The sequence below is a fragment of the Tamandua tetradactyla genome, chromosome 9 (genome assembly GCF_023851605.1).
Source record: "Tamandua tetradactyla isolate mTamTet1 chromosome 9, mTamTet1.pri, whole genome shotgun sequence".
NCBI lineage: Eukaryota > Metazoa > Chordata > Mammalia > Pilosa > Myrmecophagidae > Tamandua > Tamandua tetradactyla.
Window position 1 is genome coordinate 112,905,436 of NC_135335.1, and position 20,306 is coordinate 112,925,741.

The 20,306-nt window shown below is 36.4% G+C and overlaps 1 protein-coding gene and 1 pseudogene across 1 annotated transcript in view; both read right to left on the bottom strand.

Annotated features, from left to right (window-relative positions):
* ADAMTS6 (ADAM metallopeptidase with thrombospondin type 1 motif 6) overlaps positions 1 to 20,306 on the bottom strand; it is a 361,538-nt gene that overhangs the window by 74,795 nt on the left and 266,437 nt on the right. The window contains exons 12-14 of the mRNA XM_077117302.1: positions 19,385 to 19,530; positions 17,155 to 17,218; positions 176 to 278 (exon numbers count right to left, since the gene is read on the bottom strand). Of these exons, the coding sequence (XP_076973417.1) occupies positions 176 to 278; positions 17,155 to 17,218; positions 19,385 to 19,530 (313 nt within the window). The remainder of the gene's footprint in view (positions 1 to 175; positions 279 to 17,154; positions 17,219 to 19,384; positions 19,531 to 20,306) is intronic.
* On the bottom strand, positions 8,759 to 11,243 carry LOC143646290 (ribulose-phosphate 3-epimerase pseudogene; annotated as a pseudogene).

Below are 20,306 nucleotides of genomic sequence, written 5' to 3' on the forward strand. Positions count from 1 at the left end.
GCTTTGTTAAAGGGAAACTAAAACGTATGACCTTTACGTACCATCAGAACTTGTATGGTCTAATTTGCAAACACTAATTTTTACTAGTATGTGCATGAATGTATGTGCGGACATATATTTTTCATATTTTCAAAACTCTAAAGCATGTTGAATGCTCTGCTAGGTTATACATTACCTCCTGTATAGGGTTTCCAGTTATAATACTTTCCACGGAAAGGCATATTGTCAAAGTCTGCACACTGTTTCTCTCGAAAATCTCGGGACCCCAAAGAACATGGCTAAAATAAAATAAAATCATAAATAGTACAATTGTTGGAAAATACCAAAACCAAGGGACAATGTCCCTTAAAATTAAAATTGCCTGAACTCCATCACATTAGCTTTACTCTTACAGTTAGTATTCAGACTGAAGTGTCTGAAATGTAGTCTTAGCCACCGAAGTAATAACTGAAGTAATTTCAACAAAGTTAAGTTTTAGACAGATTCCATATAACTTTATATTCAGATGCATGTCACACTCACTTTGCAAGCACTCCATCAGATATCTATATAAAAACTAGGTGGAAAAAATAAAATAAAAATTCCTTTTGGTAACAGAATTTGAGTTCCAGTTGCCACAGCTGCTCCCAGTTCTTTTTTTAAGGAATCAACATGACATTCAGCACTATTAATTGTGGTTTGGAGGCCTACTACTATACTGTTTACTGTCTAGCCCTTATGAAGACCATATTTTAAGACATGGAATGAACTGGGCAAAATGCTAGGCTTCAAATCTAAACATCTTCAAATTCAAGGAGTTTGGAATTACTAAGAGTTGCATTTAACCAATGAACATCACATAAAATGCTAAATTGGTCCAAAGCATATATATGTTTCTGGGGATGAGAAGATGTTGAAAGGGTGAAGAGGAAGATTGTTTATTTTTAAGAAGTATGGAATGCTACTCTATCTGAAAATTTTAAAGAAAAAATCTTGCCAATCTAGTTAAGCCTAGATTTTCAAATACCACAGGATCATCCAAAACTCAACCTCTTGAGTTCACAAAAAATTCAAAGTGTAACATCTCATAGTGTTTAGCAATATGACCTAAATTGACTTATCTTTCAGAGTTCTGCAGCTGTAGTACTTAAAAAACAAAGTTACAGATTTTGAAACACTGAGAAAATTCTCCCTAAAAATGGAGAACAGAACAAATCACTCCATGAAAACACTTCATTGTGAATAAACAGCTAGTATGTTGCAAGCATTCTCAGGGATCACTCTGAGGGCTTTTTTAGTACCCTCCCTTGGACCTGTTGCTGTGTACAGTTTCCCAGTTCAGTGCATTATGAATGCTCACTTTGAAGTAAATGCAATAATAATAGAGCATAATGTGACAATGTTTTCATGATCATCACTACTTCCCATATACTATGGTTCAAATTTCTACCATACCAAGTCGTAAGCCTCAGATTCTAAAAATGGTAGCAGCAGTTCTACCGTTATGATCCTAGCATTTTAAAATGTTTTCAGCACATTAAAAACATGACACTGCAATGCCAAACCTAATAATTCTGCTTGTCAAATTGCCTTTCGTGCTTGCCTTTAAAAGAATTAAAAAAAAAACAAATAATTATAGATTACATAGTACACTATCCTGGAAGGATATATTCCAGGATCTTCTGTTTCATGGTCTGCTAAATTTTGGCTCAAAGGAAAACTTTCCTTTTTCAGTCATTTTCAGGGAATCCCACACAAGGACAAAAATTTTCAGTGGCCTTGCCATGCAGCAAGACTACTTTTTAAGCAAACATTATTAATTTCAAAAAATATAATTTCATCTCTAGCTACAAGTTTTCACATAATACTTATATTTGTAAAGCACCAAACACCTAAAAGTTTACTCAAGCATGGCTACCAATTTATTTGTAGAAACAAGATAAAAAATGGAAAAACTACTATTTCAGGCAACATAGAGTATATGACAGCATACTACAGGTTATCTGTAGGCGCTGAAGTAATATAAACAGAAAATCAATGTATTGCATGATTAGTTAGGGATATATTTGAGGATGAAGAAAATCTTGTGCATGTGCCAAAGTATTATAGGAACTGACCTGGTAAAGGAACAGGATTTCAAAGGGAAAATAATAAGAAGAAAAAGAATGAAGCCCAGTAAAGTCATGGGGAAAGGAAGCAAAATGTCATATAATGGGAATAGGTAGGGAAACACCACCCTAAAGACAAAGCATAATAGACGACATTTCTTAGATCAGATGACTCAAGTACATGAAAAAAGCCCTGAATTAGTAAATTAAGGTACCATAAGGGCCATTCACTTAAAAAAAAATACAGAATTTTCTCTTCTGGTGGTGCCCCTAATTAGAAGTAAAGTGTCCAAAAAGAGGATATTACTGTTGAACAAAGCAGTTGGATAACATCTCATAAAATTTTGGATCTTCTACTCTTTTCCTGTGATAATCACTCACAAAGTCAGCATAATTAAAACATTAATCATAACAACAGCTAGCTGGTATCTACTGACCGCCTACTCCTGTGGCCGTGTTCAAAAGTCTTCAGATGCATTATCTATTAAGCCCTCTCAACACTTTTAGGAGGTAATCATAATTAGTAATCCCCATTTTGCTTCAGACTAAACTGGGGCAAAGAAAGGTTACTTAATCTTTAAGAGAATAAGGTCACCTCCTCCATATGAGTAGACGTCTCCCCTGGACACTCACTGAATGCTACAATAACAGCATAAGGTTTTAACTCTGTGATGATGTACAACAACCTAATCATAACTCTTGATTCTAGATTTTACCTTGTCATTAACCAGTTCCAAGTTCCTTATCTTCCCCAAAGCACTTTTTTCTCATTTATTAAATAAGAGGACTAAAAGTATAAGTTTAAGAACAAGGTAGATCTAGATTCAATTTTAACTGAATCACTTATTTAGTTCATGATCTACCTAATTTATCTAATTCTCCAAGTCTCATCTATAAACAGATAATATTAGTCTTTATCCCTAGATGAGGAGGTATGTAAAATGTTTAGCTTTGTACCTATCATACTGGTAGCACTCCACAATGACCAGCAGCTGTGCTGATCATGGGCCTGGGGTCCTCGGAGTCCTTCTGCCCCTTCCTCCTCTACTCTGGGCGTCAGGGTCATTAGACTGGCAGCCTCCATTTCCCAGTGCCTGCTGACTGCGGGTTGGGCTCAGGTAGCAGAAGGCACCCATGGGAGAAGCAACGGCAGTCCTTTCATTATCTCTCTGCCCGGGGCAGCATCTCTGGCAGAAGCAGAAACTTTTCATGGTCTCGACTTTAGGCAACAAACCACCTACCGTCACCCTATGGTTCCAACTTTTTTTTTCTTTGCTGTATGATTCTAGCCTTTGGGCTTTGATAAAACTACCTCTTCCTGTGACTTCCTGCAAAGAGTGGTGGTATCGTTCTGTTAATGACGATCTACCGGCGTCTCAGCCTCTTTTATCACCCACGTAACCACTTCCCTGATCAAATCCCCAATATTTAAATATTTAGAGTGATATTTAATATTATGGTTGGGTCTTGACTGATGCAACAATTCACACAATTACCAGCAATACACACAATTCACACAATTACTAGTAATAGCAATAGTAGTAACAACGAAGTATCTGGGAGACCATACAGAGATAGGTTTTCATTCATTATTTTTGGCAGTTTATTGGTTTAGACAGGGACTGACAAACTTTTTCAGTAAAGGGCCAGATGAATGCAGCGACACCAATCTACTGTAGTAACTGCTCGACTCTGCCATCGTCATATGAAAGAAGCCACAGACAATAATCAAATAAATGGGCATGACTGTGTTCCCAGGCATTTATTTACAAAAAGCAGGTGGCAGGTGGGATAGGGTCTGCGAGCTACAATTTGCCAACTCCTGGTTTAGGGTGTTAACATAATGGATACATATGTCTGGCAGCATTTTATAGAACAGATTAATTTTTGAGTGAATACAGAATCATACACTTTTAAGAACTGGGATTAGAAGTAATCTTATCCAATTTGCACACGATGTTTGATTTCTTCTATGATTAGCCCTCAAGTGGCTATCCATTCTATATGAACAACTACAGAAAAGTAAATAAAAACTTTTCAAACAGTGTAATTATTAGTAGGTTCTTCCTTATGTTGAACCAACGTCTGCCTTGCTGTACCCCTGTGGTCTTTCTCCTTTCTTCTTAATACGCACTGAACAAATCTGATCCCTAATTGAAAGTTGTTCGGATCTTGACAGTTTTCTTACAGTAGATCATAATTTATCACTAGCCCCCCTAAAATGAGGCATAAAGAACTGGTCTAAACTGTTTTTTATTCAGTAAAATTTATAAAATGTGTTACATGATATAATCTAGGCTCTGGGATTCAGCAATAAACAAAACAGAATAGATCCCTGCTTTCATGGAGTCTACTTTATTTGGAGATGAGAAAGAAGAAAAAAAGCAGGGTAAAGATGAATAATGAGGTGGGAGGGAAGCTGTGTAAAACAGACCTATCAGGGAAATTCTCTCTGATCATGTGGCATTTGGGCAGAGATTTAAGAGAAATTGAGGGAGTGACTTACCTCTATATCTGTGAAAGGAGTGTTCCAGGAAACAGTAATTGAAAAGACCCTGAGGCAGGAGTGTGTGTAGGGTATTCACTGAAAAGTGTAGAGGATTAAAAGGGCTTAAAGCAATGACAGTAATCTCAAGACTTGACTCCATGCACGTCTGTTTCTAGAATACATTAGCTCATATTCTGTTCTCCTAATTTCAATGTTTCCTCCCGTGGATACTCTCTGAATTTGCCTGATTAGAAATAGGCTTAGTAGGAGTTTTATATGCTGGTTCCAAAGAATGAGAGTGCTCAAAGGAAAGAGAACTTTCTCAAGGAAAAGTCTTATAAAACACATTGTAGTTTTGTTTAGGAATAGTGGAGAGTTTAAGGAGTAAAGCTTTATAAATGACTTAAGGATACTGAATGCTGATACTACACCAAAAATCTAACAGAAAACAGTGAGTATAAGCAAAAGATTTTCTATCTAAGCCTGACAGGTTTTCAGCCTCTAGTGCTAATACTAATCAAGATCCTTTTCTGCCAAAACCCACCAGCAGGGTCCCCCATAAATCCAGAGAGCAAAGTTGCAGGTCTCAGCAGATCTTAGCATTTCAAATGAATAAAAAATTATTTCCAGCCCTGTAATTACACTTTTTTCTCAGAGATCTAAATAAGTTAGCACACTCCAGACTATTTTGAGCTTCTAATTATAGTTATTTTTCAGTAGTATCTCCTTTTAGCTAAACTTAATACCTGTTATTGGTAGATAAATCTAAAAATCAAAAGAATAATTCATTGAGAGGAATATTTTATGAGAGTTGCAATAGAAAGAAATCTCAGATTCCACTGACAAATTTTAAAGTGACATTTCTATTATCATGGTTCTAATACTGGTTTTGTTCCAAAGAAGAGTGACTTTGGCAAGTCCCCAAATCCTTCTTTCTTTCATTTGCACGACATACCCAAAATGTCCTTACCCTCAAGTGAAACACATCCCCAAATGTCCTTTAACTGAGGAAAATTCTGAAAATATTGTATTATGTCTTATTAAATCTAGGGTAAAAAGGAAGCTGAGGAGAAAACAATCCCCCCCCTTTCCCATTCTTCTCCTCTTTCTTTAGGAAAAGGGCGGCAGACACAAGGATTCCTACAGCCTCGGGTAAAACTGCAAAGTGAATAAAATTGGCATTTTGTTTTCAACTTCTTTTTTCTACCTCTCTTCCACCTTCTTCCTTTCTACTTTCATATGTTTGGTGTGAAATGTATTTCATATGCATTTGGCACTTTTGCTTCATCCCTATTATGCCTTCAACACTCCCCAACGTTTAATTCTGTTCTTCTTCTTTAGGATGGCAAGAGTTGGAGACTGAATCATGTTCCCCACCAAAGGCACACCTAGGTCCCAAACCCTGGTCCCAAGGGTGTGAACCCATTTGTAAATTGGACTTTTAAAGATGTTACTAGGTAATGTATGGCCAAACTGAATGAAGGTCCTTAATCCAATATGACTAAAGCCCTTATAAGCAAAGGAGACTGGGCATGGAGAGAGAATCTGAAAATCAACAGAATCCAGAGGAGAAGGAGAAGACACTGCCATGTGCTTTGCCATGTGGTGAAAAAACCAAGGAACCCCAAAGATTTCCCTCATCCAGAAAAAACTGACCTGGGAGGAAGCAATCTTGCTAGCCTCTGAAATTCTGAGCCAATAAATTCCTGTTAAGTCCACCCTTTGTATGGTATTTATTTTAGCAGCCGGGAAACTAAAACAGCAACATACTTTTAGCAGGTCGCACCCTGTTAGTTTAGAGCATGCAAGTGGAAGTTGAAATCCAACCCATGCTCTGCCTAGCGTATCATACATTTGACTTGGGACTGTGAAGAAGAGACATGTTTTGCTTGTTTGTTCACACAGAGGGACACCTTTTATTAAATCCCACAAAGATGCCACCTGGGCTACAAAGTCCTTGCTTCCTGTACCTTCTTTTACAAGTTGCAAACAAAATTCTTGATCCTCTAGTTATCAGGTACTATTTGATTATCCAATTAATTTGTACACTAGGGCATTTCCAAGGTCAAATTTAGGGTCAATGCACGCTGTAAATCATCTCAACTCCAGTTTTGATTCAACCTCTTATCTCTTCTCCCCTAAATGGCTCCTGATTTTTTTTGAACTTTCACTTTATATTTACTTTAAAAGAAAAAGAGACAATTCTGACAAGCTCACACTGTCTAGACAAACTTTAATCTGTCACGTTTGATACCATAATTTTAAAAATTAAAATTATTTCTACACGCCTTGCATAGCCTGAAGGTAATTAAAATGCCTTCTATCCATATCATAACTCTTTTCTAAGCCTATAAAAAATGTTAAGAAACAAAATTTTACCTCATAATTTTTAAAGTCCCTTTTAAGCACAAAATAAACAAGCAAGCTCTATTTTGAGTTTAAAAGCTAGTCTTTATCCCTCAAAACATAATGCATACCATAAAATTCATACTAATCTAAGGAAAATTATTAACACTGTTCTTGTTAGTTTTTGCCATTTATATGAATATGTGTACGTACATATATATAAGATTAAAGTTGTTGATACAGATGTGCTTCCTAATTTTAATTTGATACCTGGTTATAACATTCTTAGTTAAAGAATCAACTCTATCTTGTATCACTCATCAGGGACAAGGTCTGCAGTTTCAGAATGCCCTCAGCTGTGTGATTCTGCTGCAGGGTAAGGTTAGAATGGAAGTAAGGCAAGGCCAAAGGTGACATCTCTTTCAGAGATGCTTACCTTGCCAGACCTACCTCCCAAGGGTTCCATTTGTGATAAAAGCATTAGATCAGTAATCAGAAATCTACGCCTTTCTTGGATCCATTCCAGAATACTAACCTGTAGTTAAGCTTTAGTTTCATCATTTTTTAAATGGGTATATAATACTTGTTCTCTTTCTCCTCATAAGAGTGATTTGAAAATTTAATGAGACTTTATGTATATGTATCTCATAAGTATGTATGAAATTATGTAATCTATAAAATATAAACATATACTAATAGCTGCCCTATACTGAGCACCAAATAAGTACTAAGAATAGCACCAGATATTTTACATGATTACTTCTTTTAATCCTCAAACAAACCTGAAATTTTGATATAGTTATACTTAATTTATATAGGAGTTAATGGAAGTTTAGTGATGTTAGGTGACTTGCCAAGGTTAAATACTAAGTATCAAAGTCCGGATATTCAAGCCAATTCTACTGCAAAGTCCATGCTTTTCACTAAGAATCCTACCTCCAAATTTACGCTATCATTTTCCTATGTATCCACAGCCATAGCAATAGCACTGGTTAATGTCCCTAAGCAATAGATTGAAGAAGAAAAAAGTACTGAATAACATGTCCCTCTAGCAAAGCTTACTGAGGAAACATGCAGATACTTCAGGATCTATGCTTAAATTTTAGAACAGACCTCAGACTTCCTGGAATACTCTTATACTCACGTATTTTCTTATAGCTTAGATGCATAAAAGAGGGAAAACGAGGGGCTTAAGATGCATGAATATTGTGAATTCCTATCCCAAGCAGAGTGGACTTAGGTTTTTCACCAAAAGTTCTATCCTCATCATATTATTAAGCAGATACACAAATCACAAAAATACGGTATAGGAAAAACACAAGGATTTTCTTGGCTTTTGGTAAACAACTAAACAACGCCAGAAAATTCTTTTCAGAAATGTAGACAAGTCCTTTGCATAGTGGCTAATGTGTCTTCTTTAGGCTTTGATTTAAAATTTGATTTATAACCTTAATGTAGCCATATTTTTACCCTTTACAAATATCAAGTTTTCTAGTAAGGTATTTACCACACCAACCATTAAATGCCACTACTTAAAAAAAGGTACTTATAAAATGCACACCAATGTCTACCCTTTTAGAAAATTCTGCATGATCGTCTTAAATCACTGGAATGAAAGATTGCTCAGGAAAGCAGAAATGTTTCATTAGTGGTCAACATTCTTTTACGCTATAAAAAAGAGTTCATACACATAACAAGTATTGTGCTTCTTAAGGTTAAATTGATCAAAAGTATATATATTTAATTATATATATCTTCACATACCATGTAATCATCCCAAATGTAAAATCAATGGTTCACAATACTCATCATATAGCTATGCATTTATCATCACAATAGACTTTTTTTGTGAAAAACAACGTAAGTACAAAAAAGAATAAATTCCAGAACACATTGCAACAATTAGTTACAGAATCAATTTCATTGTTTGGTATGGGTTACAGTTTCACGATTTTAGGTTCATACTTCTAGCTGCCCTAAGAAGACTAAGAAGACCGGAGACAGAAGAAATATCAATATAATGATACAGCAAACATACTCATTTGTTAAACCCTACCTTCTCTGTGTAACTCCACCATCATCTTTAATCTTTCTCCCACTCTTTAAGGGTGTTTGGGCAATGCCCATTCTTTTTCATGTTGAAAGGTGTTGTCAATAATATGGGAAAGGGGATGGAACTACCTGATGTTGTGGAGAGGCTGGCCCCTCTGAATTTCAGGATTCATTTGGTTCAGAGACCCATCTGGAGGTTGTAGATTTCTGGAAAGTTACCCTAGTGCATGGAGACTTTGTAGAATCTTATATAATGCCCTAGGCGTTCTTTGGAATTGGCAGGAATGGTTTTGGTTGGGGGTAGGCAAGTTATGGTAGGTGGCAAGGTCTAACTCAAGTTTGCATAAGAGTAACCTCTAGAGTAGCCTCTTGATTCTATTTGAACTCTCTCAGCCACGGATACCTTATTTGTTACACTTCTTTCCCCTCTTTTGGTCAGGATGACATTGCTGATACCACGGTGCCAGGACATAAGTATACTTTTGAGGAGTTCCTGAGTAAATACTTTGCAGAACATTCAGTACTGATCTGGGGTCTTCACTTCTCATAATGGCACTACCAAACAATCACGTTAGCTCCTACCTTTCCACACTCACGAAAAATGTCAGGACTAATCAAACATTGATCTCTATGTTCAAAGAAGGGAAGTGTGTCCTCAATCAGTGAACCTTTAGCTTCATGACTTCCATAAAATTCTGCCCTTCAAACCCAAGTTCCCCAAGACCATATCTATCAGATCAGCTCATGATGCCAAATACTCAATCATAATTTCTGGTTTAAGGGTGAGACTAAACTTCATCACATTCTCCCATATGTCTATAATAAATGCTCCTGGTTTCTCAGTAGCTTCAAGATGCAAAGTATATCAATTGGTCCTGCTATAGCTATTGGTATTATCTGCTATTCTGACCTGGAGACTAACATGTGCATGTCAGAGAAAAGGTCCTCACCTAGCTGCTCTTGGAGGCTTTCTAGGATGACCAACGACGATGTACAGAATAAACTGTAAACCCAATACATTCTGTTGCAGATAATCAGCCTCAGGGTCCAGCAGCTGAATATTTTCAACCTCTAAGCTAGTTATATTGCATTTGAATGAGGAATGGCTAATTTTGCAGCTGGACATTCTTTACTCATATATTTTTACATCTGTAAAGGTTGAAGATTTTGTGTCTATAAGTCATCTCTTCTTTCTCTGTGGCTCTCTCTCCCTGAAACTGGGGCAAATGGGACAGAATCCCTTTTCCACTGGAGAGTTTTTTTCTTCAGTGAACTCCTATACCCTTCAAATGTCTTGATGATAATTAAATAACACTAGGAAACAACTGTGTGTAGCATGCTTGCTACTTTTAAGACGCTTAACCTACAGTATTTCTAAGTCTTAATTTCTCCTCTAATCTAAGTAAAATGGAAAACTGCTAGGCTACTGGCTGCAAGATCTTAAAAAGAATTCATGTGGAATCTACCACATAAATGTGAATCAACCTTATGTCTCCTAGATGTTCCATTGCCTATTGTAGAGTGCATTCTGGGTATAAGTTAGAAAGGACAGAATAAGTCTTAAAGATTCAAAAGGCTGTTGTTCTTCATGACACTAAAGAACTCTGGTACTCCTGCTGTTCGACCAATTGGCATTACTTCAGGAGCTGTTCATAAAATTCAGGATCACTTGACTTTATCCTTTTTATCATTCCTTATTTAAATCTCAAGAAAAGCTCTTGCATTGTAAATGACCAAGTGAAAAATGCTTATGAATTCTCTTCTAGTTTTTCACTGTCAAACTGATTTCTGGTTAACTGGAAAATTTTCTCTCAGATCTTACTTCCAAGGCCATAAAATACGATCCTCATAGGATTAAAGTAAATAAACTATTCAATAAAAGAAGAGACTGATCTAATAGAAGACAAGTATGCTCTCTTGAATCCCTTAAATTAGGGTACCTGACACATGTGGACACCAGTGTAGCATAAATAAATAAAAGAGAGAACACGTATATCATTATACTTTAGGAAAAGTACCAAGCTGAATTTAAAGGACACAGACACAATGACCCTATAATGTTTCTGAAGTAGCATCCATAATTTGCTGACTGGAAAATTCTGAACACTTGTCTGCATCGTTCAAGCTTACCTTTGCTTCAATCAACTCACCCTCCTCCAATCTTTATCACTAGACTCCATGTCCTATATTATTCTATGTAATAGAATCTCTTAGAGTAGATTTTGAAAATATAGGAGTTTCTGCTCTAAAAGAATACATGTATTCCTAAAAATTTGCATTCTGTAAAACTGCACACTAAATATAATCGACATCTGGGAAAAACAGAATAAGAGACAGATGACTTAAAGTTAGAACACTAACAAAAACAATAAAAATTCTAACAAAATACTAGCACAATTTTAAAAATACACAATAAATTCCTAACAAAGAAATACTAGAGTAAGAGAGGACTTACCTTTAAAAAAAAAAAAAAGTAAAATTAGGTTAACAAGGAGGCGCTGATGCTGCTAAATTACAGAAAGGCCAGTATACAAAGAACAGGCAGAATGACACAGTATTTATGACAGAGTATATGAACAAACTGAGTATAAAGGAGAATGTGGGGTAAATGGTCAACATGTCCAGTATAATTTCCCTCAGCTGTTCAGCTGTGCCAAGGTAGCTTGAGTTCGGCTGCTGAATTACTTAGCACAAAAAATATCACAAAATAGCTCATTTCCTAACATTCACTAATTTATGTTGCAGAAACAAGGTTTTAACAAAAGAAACTATTATTTCTTAAAATCATCATAGTTTTCCTAGATTTATATGGCCAGAAGGGAAATGTAAAATATCCTACCAAGTGAACTCACTACTTAGGAGAAAGGGGAGACCTTCTTTCAGAAAAAGAAAAGATACTGCAAAAATAAAAGGACTGGTTTACAGTAAACGCCCAATACATGTTAGCAGCAGCTACTTCTACTACTACTTCTGTTGTTACTACTTTTTACTAATAAAGAGGAAATGTAGAAAAGTGCTGAGGCAGATACTAGTGGCTTACCCAACGTCTATTTCTCACCACTCTCTTACTTTTCTTTACCACCCCTCCACCCCACGAAATCTACTTCTCAGGGAAATCAACTCTAATCCCAGTTTAGGGGCAAATCTAGATTGGTCTAACCATTTACGGTAATCCCACTGCTTTTGCCAATGACTAGCTTAGCGGTAGGCATGTGGCCTCTGAGACAATAAAATCTGCTGAGGGAGCAGGGAAGGGGCTTTGGGAAAAACTTTTCTCATACTTAAAAGACACTGGATAGCCTTGATTCTTGAAGGTGACTGTATAACTATATCACTTCTACAGTGTGTCCGTGTAATTGTGAAAACCTTGTGACTGACATTCAGTTTATCCAGTGTACGAACAAATGAGTAAAAAAAATATGGACAAAATATGAACAAAAAATAGGAGGGAATAGGGGTATGGGATGTTTTGGAGTGTTCTTTTTCATTTTTATTTTAATTTTTATTCTTAAATGTATTTTGGGGGGAGTAAGGAAAATGTTCAAAAATTGTGGTGATAAATGCACAACTATATGATGATACTATGAAAAACTGATTATACACTTTGGATGATTATGTGGTATGTGAATATATCTCAACAAAATGGCATTAAAAAAGAGTTCAAGGAGTTGAAGTATACAACTTACATTCAAGTGTTCATAAAATGGATCAGTGAATAGACACATAAATGGAATGATACAGCAAATGTGGCAAAATGTCAAAATTGATGGTTTTGGGTTTCTGGGGAGATGGGTATGTTGGAGTTCTCCAGATAGGGTTTGTATTATTTTTATAATTTTCTTCTAAGTTTAGAAGTATTTCAAAATTAAAAAAAAAAAAAACTTTTTTAAAGGAGAAACTGGAGCAATTTATCTCTTCTCTTCCTCTGAATACTATCAGGCAAATGTAATTTAAATGATCTGAGGCTCTCCTTACTTTTCCATGTTTCCCTTTCTCCCAGAATTTGGACACTTACCCCATTCTCTTGTCAGCTCATGCTGATTTTAAAATGATGAAAAAAAATTGTATTCAGCATTTTTTTTTTAAATTTCTGTGGGAAAGTCTGTCAGAATAAGCTGATTTATCATTACCAGAAATGGAAGTCCTCTATACATTTATTTTTTAAATGAACTATGGTTGATTTTATTTGGAGAATTTCACGTATAATATTTACAATACTCTCTATAACAGTTAGTCTTCTAATGCATATCTATACTGTCTAATTCTGTGCTGTCTAATAAAGTAGCCACTAGCCACATGAGGCTATTCAAATTTAAATTAATCAAACTTAAAAATTCAGTTATTCAGTTGCACTAGTCGCACCTTTGAAGAGTTCAATAGCTAATTTGGTTAGTGGCTGCCATGTTGAACACTGCAGACATAAAACACTTCCATCATTGCAGAAAGTTCCACTGGACAGTATTAGATTATATGTTTTGAGAAGCTCAAATTTTCAAAGATTAAGTACATTAAAGCAGGATCTACCTTATACAAATTATGCCCAATCAACTTTATTGTCTTGGATAATGTGAAAACATATTTCAGATGATAACTGAATTACCTCAAGTTTTAAACTAGTGGAGTCCAAATTAGTGGCAAAAAATCATTAATTATTTGTGTATCCAAGATATAATTATGTTACCTTATCTCTTTATGATTTGCTAATAGCTGAAACAGAAGGCAAGGACGGTAACAGAAATGTCAACCCACAAATAGTAGGTTCTACAGTTTGAGCTTCTGATATACAGTAGGTACTCAATTCTTACATTCTTATGGAAAACCTTTTTTCTTCTGAGACTCGGGCCATCTATCCAAATCACTATCAGGCTTCATCATTGCTTTATACTAACCTGATGATTCTCAGTTTCCCTCATTTATTAAAGTGTTTGATATCTGGTTAATCTCACTCTAAACTCCAAGTTCTGAGCACTCAACATTTCACATGGACTCTACAAACACACCAGCCTTAAAGTTCCTTAAACTCCACCTCCACTCAAGGCGAGGCACATACTCCCATGACCATACCTATGGCTTGTACTCAGTGAGGACAGTCTCACTTCTCTTATCTCAAACTCAAAGACATTCCATTCTCTGAGCCACCAACCTTTTATCTCCCTTGCCCTATTTTTCCTTTTACATTGATTCTTTGATTTTTATGATTTTTTGAAGCTAGGTCTTTAATTTTCTCCTTGTTAACCCTCTTTAGACTCCACTGTCGTTCCAAGCATAGATCAGAACTTCATTGCCTCTCACCAATATTCTTTGTTTTTGTTTGTCTTGTTTTCTCACCAGTATCTTTAAATTCCTTTTGCTTTGTTTTTGTCTGTTGTAATCTTTCCTTCACCAATCCATTCTCATCTAAAGCAAGAATCTGAGGCTGTCAGTCACTCATGTAAATTTTTCAGTGGTTTCTTATTGCCTCAAAATAAAGATCATACTCCTTCACCTCTAGGATTTAAACTTAATTTTCCTTTATGCCTAGAGTGCTCCTGTCACTCTTTTTTTTTTTTCTTTTTTGGCTTCTATTTGCCCTTCAGGTCTTAAACTTCCTATGGGCAGTAATTCCTAAATCGACTGTGTAACAATTTTATGTGCTTTTATAGCACATATCTCCCATCATGTCATTTATTACTCTGTATTGTGCTCTTCTGTACTTAAGTAATTCCCAATAAATTATTGAAAGCAGAGGCTGTCTTTCTCACTCTAGCACAGCTGATAGACAATAGGCTCTTAATGATGTGTCAAATGAATGCATGAATACATAAGGCTGATAACTTGAAATGATCACTGCAACTGAGGTTGCATGTAGTCATTTCAAGATGCAAATTTGATACAATCGCTATGATAAATAGACAATAGCGTGTTAGGAGGTGGTTTGGGGGGAAATAGAGCAGGGTAGGGAGGATCAGGAGCTCCAGGGTTGCAAGGAGTGAGGGAGTTTGTAATTTTAAATATGGTATTCAGGCTAGGTCTCACTGAGAAGGTGCCAGTTGGGCAAAGGCTAGGTGAAAGAGTTAGCCATGTACATGTTTGGGAGAAGAGTATCCCAGGCAAAGGGAACTACCAATACAAAAGCCAAAGTGGACTCAGGCTTCGTTTGTTAAAGGGGGGAAACCTTTAACTCTAACAAAGTATTTGAGTAGGAGAATAGTAAGAGATGATTTCAGAGAAGTAACAGAAAACATGATTGGGTAGGCTTTGCAGGCCTTTGTAAGGACTTTGGATTTAAGTAAAATAGAAAACTATTGAAGAGTTTTGAGTAAAGAATAATCTGACTTACCCTGCTTCCTATATTGAGGACTGCAGGCTGCAACAGTAGTAACAAGGAGTCCACTTAAGAGACAGAGTAATTCAATAAAAGATGGCAATAATGCAGACTAGAGTGATACACTGGAGACAGCAAGAAGTTGTTAGATTTATTATGTATTTTGAAGGCAAAGTCCACAGAATTTTCAGAGAATTTGGATATAGCCAGTGAGGCAGAGAAAGGCAGTAAGAGTGACTTTGGTTTTTTGGCTTAAGCCAAATGGAGTCAGCATCAAATGAGGAAGAGCACTGGAGGAACAGACCTGTAGAGGTGTTCTGAAGACAACATAGGAACATATTAAGTATTAGATGTCTGATAATAATGTAAAAAAGTAGTAAGATAGAGGTTTGGAATTTATGGAAGAAGTCTGTGTTGAAGAGGGGGTCTTATGGAATATAAGTGGTTCAAAAGAATGAAACTGGACAAGATCACCAAGCAAATGCATATTGGCAGAGCAGAAAAAAAGGCTGATGGGTACACTAAGTCCTGGGTACGCTAACGTTAAGAGGCCAGGGAAAAGAGTAGGAACCAGCAGAGAAGAAAGACAAAGAGCAAGCAATGAGGAAGAAGGACAACCAAGAAGTTGGAGCATCATACTTGACCACGTAAAATGAGGACTGATTTGAATACCGGATTTAGCAACATGGAAGTCATCTGTGATTTGAAAAGAATGTTTTCCAGAGAGCAACAGAGACAAAAACCTGAAAAGGATAATTTTAGAAAACAAACACGAAGAGAGGAATTAGGTTCAGTGAGTGTTGACAAATTTTTTGAGGATTTTGCTTCAAGGGGAACAGAGAAATGGGACAACGGCTAGCTGGGGATGTGGATCCTAGACACAGGTTTTTAAATTGTTGCTTTCTTTCTTTTTTTTTTTTTTGCATTGGCAGGCACCAGTAAACGAACCCGGGTTTCCTACACAGCAGGCGAGAATACTGCCACTGAGCCACCATCACACCGCCCTGTGGCTTTCTTTTAAGATGGGAAAAATAACAGCATGTTGTATGCTTATGGAAAAATCTGTAAGAGAGAATGTTGGAACAATCATCTACATATTGATTGAAATTACCACGAATTAAGATAGGAGTAGGGTTGGAGAGTGTGAGAATGCAGGGTAGTGGGCAACAATAGTCTGATAAACATGAAATTAAAAGTTGTCAGTTTTAGATAAGAGGGAGGAAAAATGGTCTGGAAGGTGTAGTGAGAAATATTCAATTCGCTTCCAGGCCGAATGGAGAAAAGAGCAGTCTCCACTTTAGAAGGCTGTGAAGGATGCAGTCTCTTGAGAAGATAGTACAATAAGAAGGTGGAGGGAAAGAATATTCAAAGTCAGGATATGAGGGATTTTGCTGATGATGGATGGTGAACTCCAGAGGTCACAGAGGAACAGTGTTAGCAGCTGGGGAAGGACAGGAAATGGAACAGAAGCAGTCATGTGCACAGTCTTATGGGACTGGATGGCAAGAGATGAAGGAAGGTCTAGGAGATTGAATCTTCTTGCAGTGGCAAACATAAAACAGGAATACAGGGTATAACAAGATTATAACGGAGGACTCAAGAAAGGCTGTGAGTGTTGGGGAGGGGCAATGGGGATGGGCGGGGCTCTCCCTTCATACCTAATGGGGCAGCATACTCCTAGTTCTGGAGCCGTCCTTGGCCTTGGTTGATGGAATTGATGGAGCAAAATCTGGCTCCACTTATTATCATTAATTTTAGAAATTCATGTGACATTCATATGCATGGACTTCTGATCAAATAGCTAACAATTTTAAAAATCTCCCTGCTCTAGGGGAAAAGTAAGCTAATTTTTCATAGTAGAGTTTGGTTTTACTTACATCTGTGTTACAGGAGCGATACCGTTTCCTTTCCCCCAGGCAATATTTTCCACCTCCTGAAGGTCTGAGAAAACATGTTGTTTAACATGTGAATATAACATATCTATCTACACAAAGAGTATATATATTACTTGTTGAAAACATATTAGAGTTTACTTTAAGAAAATACAAAATTTGACATTTTATTAACTGTTGAAATAATTATGCTTGTAATTGTTAGCAATTATTATTGTTGAGTAAACAAATTTAAGGCAATTTACTATGAGCAACTTTAGAAGTTCTCTTAATAGTCATGATTTATATAGTTAAGAAAATGAATTAAATCAATGTATTTTTTAATGATCATAGTAGCCAGGTGCTCAACTCAGCACAAGTTAAAAAATAACGTATTTATAATGAAAAGCCACTCGAATCATATTCAACAAAAGCCATAATTTGATGCTATATGTTATACCAAGTAGGAAATGAAAAGTCTGCTTTTCTTAACACTCTGGAAACAAGGAGAGAACACTAAATCAATCTCCAGAAATAGCTTTAGCTCAAAGTAAATAATGCAGAAATGGATTATCTCATTTCAAATATGATGTGAAATTTAAAAAAATTAAATCTAAAAATCAGATGGCTTTACATTATATAAATACTTTATATTACACCCATATTAATGAAAAACAAGTAAAATGTCAAGTACTTGATTTACCCAAATAAATTTTTAAAGTATTTAACATTAGAGAGAGCCATATGTTATTATTTGGACATTATATTCTTGAATAGAGAAAAACAACTAATTGTTTCTTTTAAAGGAGGTCCAACTAATTCCCTTAATATCTGGGTTTATTATTTATTATAGGGTTTCTTACTTCTGGTCATTTATTTACAATAGCCCACAGTGGAACTTAGTCTATTTATTCTATGCTTATTTTTAAAATTTTGATGTAAATTATAATTTTGACTCACAGGTTTCATTGGGATAATAAAAGTTCCATTCTGAATTTATTTTGAAATGTCAGTGAATGCTGACTTTAATAAGGAAAGGAAATGGTCTATCTTGAACCAGCTTAAGAGAAATGGGCCAATAAGACAAAAACAGTGTAGGGGGGATGGTTACAGCATGACTAGTTTCAGGCACAGCTGCTCCATTTCACTTGAGTAGACAACAGTGAACTCTGTTTAGCAGGAGGGTAGTAATCAATAGAAATCAGGAGGATGGAAACACAGAACTAGCATAAAGGAAAACAATTTCAAACTAAAAACAGTAAAAGAGAAGAAGATAGACTATCTTCATTTGAAGAAAGGAACTAAGGAAAGAGGTCCTGAGTTGAAATGAGAAACGATACATAAAAATAGGCCATCTTTTACCCCAGAGGGAGAAAAAAAGAGTGGAAGAGCTATCATAACACCATTCTGCAAGAAGGCCCGCCACCTGAGTTCTGGACAAAAATGGGAGCACGTGACAGGTAGCAGCTAAGGAGCAGTTTAGTCTCAGGGAGAGGAAGAAAGTACAGCTAGAGGAATGGTTTACCTGTAATCAACATTGGGTGGGGAGAAGTAATGCAGCTAGCAAAGAATACTGATGGGGCTGGCCTTGGGCCAAGGGGACTCTGGCTGGAGAAAAGAGTGGTGGGAGAGGAACAGTCTGACCTGCATAAAACAGTCATGGAGAGGAAAGTGGTAGCAATTCCTGAAGATGATTAATGGGGGCATGTGAATGGAAACTATTTTAACACATGGGCAGTATTCTTTTCATTGTGATTTGTGATGCGAATCAAGGCATTTCAATACTTGAAGTGCTCTCATTGGTCCTTTTGATACTAATGTAGCAGTAATAATTTTATGTGACATGTGAAAAGACCTTAGGTTTCCTGGGAATAATGGTAATATAGCTAAGACCAGACCTGAATTCATCCATAATTCAATAGTTTTGGGGGGAGGAAATCAACCTGATTATTACTAGATTAAAAGTCTGGCTATACCTGGGATAGATATACAATGCTTTTCAGTTTTCTTTTCTTCCTTTCTTTTTTTTTTAGTTTTAGTTACACATTAAGGGGAAAGGAAGAAAAAGAAAGTCTGTCTAACAAGGCTCCTCCACTTTCCTGTGCCCATTACTTGTTCTGAAGACAAGCACTTGGCTCACTAGCGAAACGTTTTTACAGATAACATATGAAACCACAGCTTTGAATCCTTTCCAACTGTGTCTTTTTGTTGGCTCCGGCTTACTTTAGCTACTTACGCTGGACTGTCACAGTGTCTTAGGGATGAGGAGACGCCGCCCCCGCAGGTCCTGCTGCACTCGCCCCAGAGTGACCAGGGACCCCAGCCCCCATCTACGCTCTGGGGCCAAGTGCCAAAAGGAACACAATCTCCCTGATAACACCACTGCAAGATTTCACAGAAAACACAGAATTAGCTTTTAGGCAGATAGAGCTATCAGGACAGAAACACATGAGGGTCAGGTAATGACCAATTATAGGCATTAGCATTTTCTCAATAGATAACAGAATGATAGTTCTTTAACTGTGTTTAGCCACTGGTGAGGGTGTACATGATTTGCAAATTATCTTTAGGTAGGCCATGATTTATAAGTCTCCAAAACATACCAGGAGTTGTAAAAGACCTGACGTTGCTTCTTTTTCCTTGTTTTTCCTCCTCCAGAGGTTTAGTGTTTCTCATTAAAGAGGTAGCTACAGACCTCAAAAGTCTTTTTTAGATATTTTAGTATTAAATTTTTTTATATATTCCACTATTATTAAACTCATGGAATGATAACGCCGTATGGAAAGTTCTCCAGTAAGGAATTTTTATGATTACAATTGCTTTTTCTTAAAAAGAAAAAAAAGAAGCTGGTTGAGGCTACAAGGGTAAAAGAATGTGTTGTGGCATTTCATCTACATGAGTACTGCAGACATAATAAAAGTAATGCCAAGACACTAGGGACTGGGTACAAAAAAACTCTTATACACACTGACTAGCCATGCGGATGGCCTCTGTGTGAACATGTGTACTGGAATTCTGCTCAGCTCTGCTCTCTGCAATAAACCACACAGACTGCACATAAGTAAAAAGCCAGGAATAATTTATCGAGACGTAGACATCACATAATCAGCTCATAACTCCAGCATGATAAATCTTATTTGCAGAATATGGCTAAATGA